At 47.3% G+C, this 7849-nt stretch overlaps 1 protein-coding gene across 1 annotated transcript; it reads right to left on the reverse strand.

The window, feature by feature from the left end:
* Positions 1-988: 988 nt before the first annotated feature.
* FUT4 (fucosyltransferase 4) lies at positions 989-7064 on the reverse strand. Its single transcript, XM_058546207.1, has 2 exons — positions 6769-7064; positions 989-6621 (listed from the first exon to the last, which is right to left on the reverse strand). Exons 1-2 carry the CDS (start codon positions 7062-7064, stop codon positions 5058-5060), a joined length of 1860 nt encoding a protein of 619 aa, XP_058402190.1. The 3' UTR covers positions 989-5057.
* Between the last annotated feature and the right edge of the window lie 785 nt (positions 7065-7849).

Genomic DNA, 7849 nt, shown 5'->3' on the forward strand with positions numbered 1-7849 from the left:
TTTTTCTCTCCGATCTTCTCACTTTCTCTTCAAACACTTCTTATTCATTTACCCCCATGTCTTTCTTTTTTCCTTTACTCCCCATCTATATTCACCACCTGTCTACTTTATAATGCACTTTTCTTTTCACTCATTCATTATTGAATCCTCCTTTCTTGTCACTGCTGCTCCCACCCTCAGCTGGCCATCACTTTTCAAAATCTGTACTTCAACGAGCAGCATGTCAGCGTGTGTGTGTTGGAGGAGGGAAAGCAGAGACAATATTCAGTGTTTTTTTCCAACTTCATATTTTCCCCTTTCAATAATTTCATCATCAGCTGTTAAGAAGAAAGACACCTCTGCCCACTATCAGGTTCTCAGTCTTCATTCCACCTCTTTAAAAAAATGTCATGATTTAATTTAGTGAACAGGAGCTAGAGACAGTACAGAGGGCATCAGAGCACTTAGTAAAATAAACTGGACTGAGAGAAAGGAGTTTTCTTCTTATGCCTTGGAGATGAGTCACCAGGTTAAAGGGAAGAAGACAGGTGAGCAAAACAAGAGGACGAGCTGAACTGGATCTGGGACGACTTAGAAGAGGCAAAGGCATCCCATTTCAGTTACCAATCAAGAACCAAGCTAGAACCAATCTAGAACCAATGAACTTCAGAAACCCCTTGACCAAGAAACAGCCCATGTATCATGGTTGAACACATTAGTGCCTGGCGGAATATGCAGTATAAACAAAGAGTCGTTTTCCATCTTATTACTTTAATCATTTTGTAAAACAATCTGAACATGCGTACATAAATACTTGATTTGTTATATGAATGTGTAGCATAAAAGTCCCTGAGACACATCCAAGAATCACTTGAAACGTATTCAAAGCAATTATTCACCATACTAATTACCAAGGACTTGGCTCCTTTCCCTGATATCTAAGGCATGTGACACTTTAATATATATAATATTAAATATATAATATATATAATAAATATAATTATACGTAATTTTTTAGTACTAAATCAGAGTCTCCATCTCTGGTGCCTGGTTTCCTGCCAGTTTACTGCTGCTGTGTAGTAAGTCATTTCCAGACTGTAAGGAAGGCACATTGGGAGGTGAATTAGATCTTGAAGCCCTAGGGTGCCAGTTAGTAGAATGATGGCAAGTGGAACTAGAAAGTCCCAGGAGATGATTTTGTCCAATCCCCTCATTTTGCAATTCAAGCGACAGGCTGAATTAGTTATGACTTGCACAACATGGCTGGTTCTGCCACTACTACTGTAACCTTAGGCAAATCCTTCAATGGGTCTGGACCTCAGCTCCTTTCTCTGTAAAATGGGCTGGTGATAATCACAGCTAACATTTTTCAGATGCTTCTTATGTGCCAGATGCTGTTCTGAGTACTTTAAATGTCTTATTTAATTCTCCCAACACCTCCATAAATTATACATGATTACCCTCAATTAGAGCTGAGAATATCAAAACAAAGAGAGCTGAAATAATTTGCCAAGATAAGACAATTAGGAAATGTTGCAAATCTGGTTTAGGAACCCAGGAATATCGGCCTCCAAAATTCTTAAATTCCAATTCTTAAATCCCTTCTGAGAAACCCCCTCAGGTAGGTTCTCAAATTCCTTATATCTCTAAGTCTAGAGCAGAGTTAACAAACTATGGCCCTTGGGCCAAACCCAGGCAACTCATTTATTTACGAATTGTCAATGGCTGCTTTTGCACTACACAGCAGTGTTGAGTAGTGGCAGCAGAAACTTTACAGCCTGCAAAGCCTGAAATATTTATTCTCTGGCCCCTTACAGAAAAAGTTTGCCACCCCTCCTCTAGAGGCTTGAAAATTTAGAGCATCCTGTAACTGTACAGCATTTTACAATGTACAAAGCACCTTGGACATCAAGGTACATCATCACATTTAATCCTTGTTTTGTAGGGACATGCATGCATTATAAAGGAGGAAGCTTAAACTCAGAGAGTTTAAGTAACTTGCCTAATCAGGGCCACAGGGGCAGAGCCACATACCTGGTTCTGACTCCAAATTGCAAGCTCTTTCCATAAAGCCACTCTGTCTCCCCTAAATTACTGCCAGGGAAGGGCTGGGAGACTGAAAAGAAACTGTGAATACTGAAAGCAAGTCAGACTGTCTTCCTGAGGCAAATATCATTCAAGGTGCACTCATGTAATTAGTCAAGTGCTAAAAATATTAAATTAAATTTGTAATAAATTTGAAAGAAAAGTTTATGCCTTAAAGGAAGGGCATGACAATCATAGGAAATACATATTGAAATATATGATGCATTTATATGCATTTTTATGTTAATGGATATGAAATTTTAACATACTCAATTTAGAATAGGAAAAATAAAATAACATAAAATGAGCCATTGCCACATTTCTTTTGCTCTTTGATGAGATTAGCCTAAAAAAAATTCTGTTTGTTCCACACTCAAAATTTGCACATGAACAACGCAATTATACCTTCCTCATGCTAAATACTCAATAAATATGTGGTTAGTTTTAAATAGACAATACTAAGAAGAGCATTAGTAAAATAATGGATAATTATTTAACTGTATGAAAACCAAAACAAAAACAAAAAAATTCTTTTTTCAAAGAAAGCATAGGTGCTTCCTCCTAGTCTGCAAATTCAAGCTCAACCTAAAGGGCAATGATGATTCTTGAAATAATATGGCTTAGCTTTAGGGACTCATTTGAAATACACAATATGAGGCCTGTTCCTTTTTATTTCATATATATTCTGTGACATACCTTGAGATTTAATTTTTGACATATAAATGGATATGGAGGGCCCCTGAAATCACTGCAAGAAGGAAAAAAAAATCACTCTTACCAATTGGGTGATAACTATTTGTTAGGCATCTTTACTTACTTTATTTCCTGAGACGCTCACATGAGCTGTGAAGTACTTTCCTTCCCCATTCTACAGATAAGGAAGCCGAGGCTCAGAGTTATTACTAATTTGCCCAAGGTCACACAGCTGGAATTCAAATCTAAGCCAGATTACCTTCAAAACCAAACTCCCACTTCCCCATGTAGATTTCCAATAACACCAAGATCATTGGCCAAATGTCATAAACACTCATTTTAAGAAGAGAATTTTTCCTTTTTCTTTAATGGATGGCTGCTACTTTGTAATTCTGCCATACTGTGATATTTTAATAAGGAGATTTTATCCAGGGATTTTAATTTCTCCTTTTAAGCAAAAGGGAGAATTGAAGCACCTAGATTTTCGCGAGCTCTGCAAGTGAGTCTGAAACAAATGTACATGGAGATAAAACTTACTTTATGATTCAGCTAATTATACTAATCAAATGCAAAATTACTGTTTACACCAGAACCCTCTATAAACCTAATTAATCTTGGACCCTACTCATAATAATTAGTCACTATGGGTCCTTTATAATAAATAGAGTAGGGAAAAAACCCCATTATTTCAAGCTTTAAATCAACTGGCTTTCTAATAATTGATTTATGGTCTGTCTTATTAAGAATGTCACTTTAAACAAACAGGTTCTGCCAAGTGACTTATCCAAGTTCACTATTTACTTCTTGGCAGTGGTAGACTGTAAGAGCTTTAAGGAGAAGGACCTTGCCTTATACATTTTTGTGTCTTTCCTGGCACCCCAAGCCCAGTGTTTGGCACAGAGTAGGCACATGGTAACACCTATTTCATATGCTGTTCATTCAACAACTTTTAAAGTCAATGCATAGATTTTCACAGTTGTTCCCATGGCACAGTCTCAAGGGCACTAGAAATGTGAGGATACATCATACTACTATGCAGACTAGGAGGAGAACCTGCTGGCCCCAGAGAGAATGGCAGATTTAGCCTTTAACAAAAGACAAAGTTCATTGCAGGCACTAATTTAGTTCCATTCCCTCACAACTAAATATTTAACTAAAAACGGACAGAAACAAAAACCGCCATTAACAGACACCATGAAACTTTTTTCCTTTTGCATGATACCAAAATGCAGTACAATCTCTTTCATTGTTCTGCAGACAGATAATTCCAGCACCCCTGGAAGACTGACATTCTGGTTTAAATTCTGGTCCTTATTTCCACAAAATCATTTTGTGCAAAGTGACACTGTGGCTTCTTTCTCTTCTGTTTGTAAACACAGGCTGGTTTTCTGGGAAGAGGGGAGAAGAATGTTGCTTCTGCATTACTTCCACATCTGTAATTTTAATATGCTTTTTAAAAAATTCAGGTTATAGAAAAACATAGACACAGAAGGAATAAATTAGGAGATGATTATTCACATTGTAAAGGGATTTGCCATAGGATTTCATTAAATACTGAACTCTCATCAAGCAGTGAATCTGGGATTTGATTTGAAAGCAGCTTTTCAGGAATACATTTGTATAAAGTGAGGTACACCGATATATTCATCCTAATCTTCTCCAAGGACCATCAAGCATCTTGTTTCCATTCATAGGGCAGGAGGACAAACAGTACTTGTTAAGGAACAACCAAGGGATTCGTGGACCACCCTCTTTACCTTTCTTAGGAGCTGAGTCTTTGAGGAATTCAACCAACAAAGAGAAAGACCCACTTGTGGCCACAGTCCTTGCACTATTCAGCAACAACGCTCTTGCTAAAACCAGGGGTTTGCTGCACGTTGGCCCCGGAAATGTTGAGTTGAGGAGTAGTGTGTATGAGATTTGGACTCGGCACAGGCCACAAACATGGCCTGTGGCAGATGAGGCAACTCAGAGCAACTGACTCAACAGTCTTCTTGTAGCTAAACTGCTTCTTCACCTCTGCACTGGTTACAGGGTGAGAAAGGGCCCCCTTCGTCACCCCTCAACACTGATATCCATCAACAACCAAGGGAGCCCAACTTCTAGCTGTGCAAAAAACTTGAGAACCGGGGATCCTCCCCACCTCGTCTTTGTGCTGAATAATATTAACTGCTACATCACTTTTTTCCCATAGAGTAAAAATGGGTGTTCGGCACGATTCGGCAGTCAAGGAGATGCACGGCAGAGGATCAAAACGCTGACGACCTGGCCTCCCGGGTTACCCCCAGGGGGGCACGGCCTCACCGCTCAAACCAGCGAGCCAAGTTGGGTACGCTCTTGGGCCGGTCCCCAGCCATCTGCACAGCCTGGCAGGCCCGGCACCAAGGCTCGTCCCAGAAGGAGGTGATGTGCACGGCGTAGCTCCGGCGCCAGTAGAAGTAGCGGCGGTAGACAGCTGGGTTTCGGTCGAGGAAGAGCAGGTAGGCGGCCAGGGACGAGGCACTAGGGAAGTCGTCCACGTGGATGAAGGCACCGCGAGGCACGAAGCGCTCGTAATTGGCACGCTCGGGGCCCAGCACCACGGGCACCGCCCCGGCCAGCAACGAGTTGCGCCAGAGCTTCTCGGTGATATAATCCAGGTGCTGCGAGTTCTCGAAGGCCAGGTAGAACTTGTAGCGGGCCACAGTGTGCAGGAGCCCAATGTCCGGCACCGGCCGCCCATGCCCGCCCTTGCCGAAAACGTCCACGGGCACGTGCTGGCTCAGCTGGTGGTAGTAGCGGACCCGGACCTGGCGCTCATCCCAGTTGCTCACCACCCAGGCCACCAGCCCCCGTTTCCGGGCCAGCGGCGGGGCCAAGCCTGGTGGCTGCTCGCCAGGATGGGTCCTGGGGTAGAGGTAGCCATATGGAACGAAGACGTCCGAGTCCGCCCGGTAGGAGAGCGTCCAGTTGAAGAGATTAGCTGCCAGGCTTCGCAGCCCCGGGGAGTGGGAGGGCGACTCGAAGTTCATCCACACCCAGCGCTGGCCCGGGGGTCTGGGGCCCGAGACGGCTAGGGCTTCGGCAGCCGCCGCCGCCGCCGCTTCCTCCTCGTCGTCCAACACCCGCAGCTCCAGCTCCTCTGCCGTGTGCACTTGGACGCCCCAGGGCGGGGGCCAGTCGGGAGGTCCCTTCACGAGGTCTCGGTGGTGGAAAAGCACAGCCTGCGCCTCCCCGTAGGCCGCACGGTCGGTGAGCAGGCGGCAGCCGCTGATGTTGAAGCGCAGCCAGCAGTCGGGGGGCGGCCTCGCGGCGCTGTCGCGCCTCCGGAAGGGCTCCCACCACAGCAGCACGCCCACCGGCCGCGGCGGGGCGGAGGATGCCCAGGGCAGCGGCGGCAGCTGCCCCCAGCAGGCGTAGGCGGCCAGAGCGGTGCACAGCAGGCCGGCGGCCGCCAGCGCCCGGGCGGTCCGTGGCAGCCCTCGGCCTTTGCGCAGCCCGCGCGGCCAGACGGCCGCCCGGCCCCACTGCGCCCCCATGGAGCGCTCAGGCAGAGCCGCCGCCGCTCGCCGCGCGTCCGCAGGCGTGGAGCAGCGGCGCCCGCTCTCATACTGCCGCTGCGGCTCCAGCCGTCGTTGCCGCTCGCCGCTGGCCCTGGAGCGGGAGAGGGCGGTCCCGGAATCCAAAGGCCCGCGGGTCTGGCTCCCCTCCCCGCGAGTCCCCGCGGGGCGCGCCGCCAGGGCGAGGTGAGCGGGCCGGGCAGCCCGGCCGGGCGCCGCCCCGTCCTTCTCCACTGCGCCCCCAGCCCGACCAGCCCGGCCAGACCCGGGGCGTTTCCTGCTGCACCTCCGCCCACTCCCCACCCCCTCCACCGCGCCTCGCAGGCTTCTCACCCACTACTCTGGATCCCGTCTCAGGGGGTCCCGGGCCTTTCTGCACGTGCCCACCGCCCTGGCCTTGCGCCCGAGTCCGCGCGGAGCTCCCCCCACCAGCTGCGCCCCGGATCTCTATCGCAGTGGCCCGAACCCTCGCCTTCCCGAGTGAAGGCCCGGTTCATCCCTGGGCGCGTGCAGGGGGCGCGAGTGCAGGCGCAGACACGGAAGGAAGGCGGGCTGGGGATGCCGAAACTCCTGGCAGGACGGAGGCACGGAATCAGCTTCCTTTCTCACCGCCCTGCTGCGGCCAGCGACTCCTGCCGGAGGGAGGGAGCCCGAGAGGCTGCGGGCAAAGGCTCTGCCACCGCGTGGGTGACGGTGAGCTCGTGACCCGCCGAGACGGGCCAGTTGTGCAGTCGGCCCCCCGCGGCGCGGCCCACGAAGGTGGTGCATTTTGTGAAACCAAGTTTTCAAGGCGCATAGTTAAACCTAACTGTCATAAGAACATTTCCTTTGCCTACCGCCCCAGCAGAGAATGGAGAACAATAAAACGTTTTGTGAGCAATCAAAACACGTTCTTTTCCTTCGCTCCGCCACTGAACACTTCTAACTGCCAGCTCATAGCATTCTTTGTACTAGGGCTACGAGGACTCATAAACCAAAGATAAAGATAGGCCTCTTGAGCTCTTTGTCCTATAGGAACTTCCTGCCTGTTCAGTGAGATCAATGAATGAATCACTGTTAATTTTACCAAGCACTTAAGAAACAACTTAATTTCTGCACTCATGAAGATTATGCAAAACGCTCTGGACTTATAAAATGATGACTAAGATAAATATCATAGCACCCAATTTTAGGCTGTAAAGGATGAGTATCACACTGGCCTCCTCATGTTTATCAGTGAGGCAACAATGGAGGCATCTACTTCTACAGTCACTCGAGGAATTTTTTTTTTCCTACAGCTTGAATTTGAATTTATGGGTTTTGGCTTTCATTTGTGTTATTACACTTTTATTCAGCGAAATTCTAAATGGACCATAAGTGGGCTGCCGACCTAAGAAGAGGAGGCAGTTTTGAGAAGTTTTAGTAGATCACAGCTGTGTATTGGTGGTGCCCCAGCCCAGTGCCATATAAATTACAGAATGTTGGGGGAGAAATAGACTTGCTGGGAATGAGGCCAACCTGTCAGGTGTTTTGACATTATGCATACGGAAAATAAACTTCGGTTTGCTGTTTGG

The sequence above is a fragment of the Diceros bicornis genome, chromosome 7 (assembly GCF_020826845.1).
Source record: "Diceros bicornis minor isolate mBicDic1 chromosome 7, mDicBic1.mat.cur, whole genome shotgun sequence".
Taxonomy (NCBI): domain Eukaryota; kingdom Metazoa; phylum Chordata; class Mammalia; order Perissodactyla; family Rhinocerotidae; genus Diceros; species Diceros bicornis.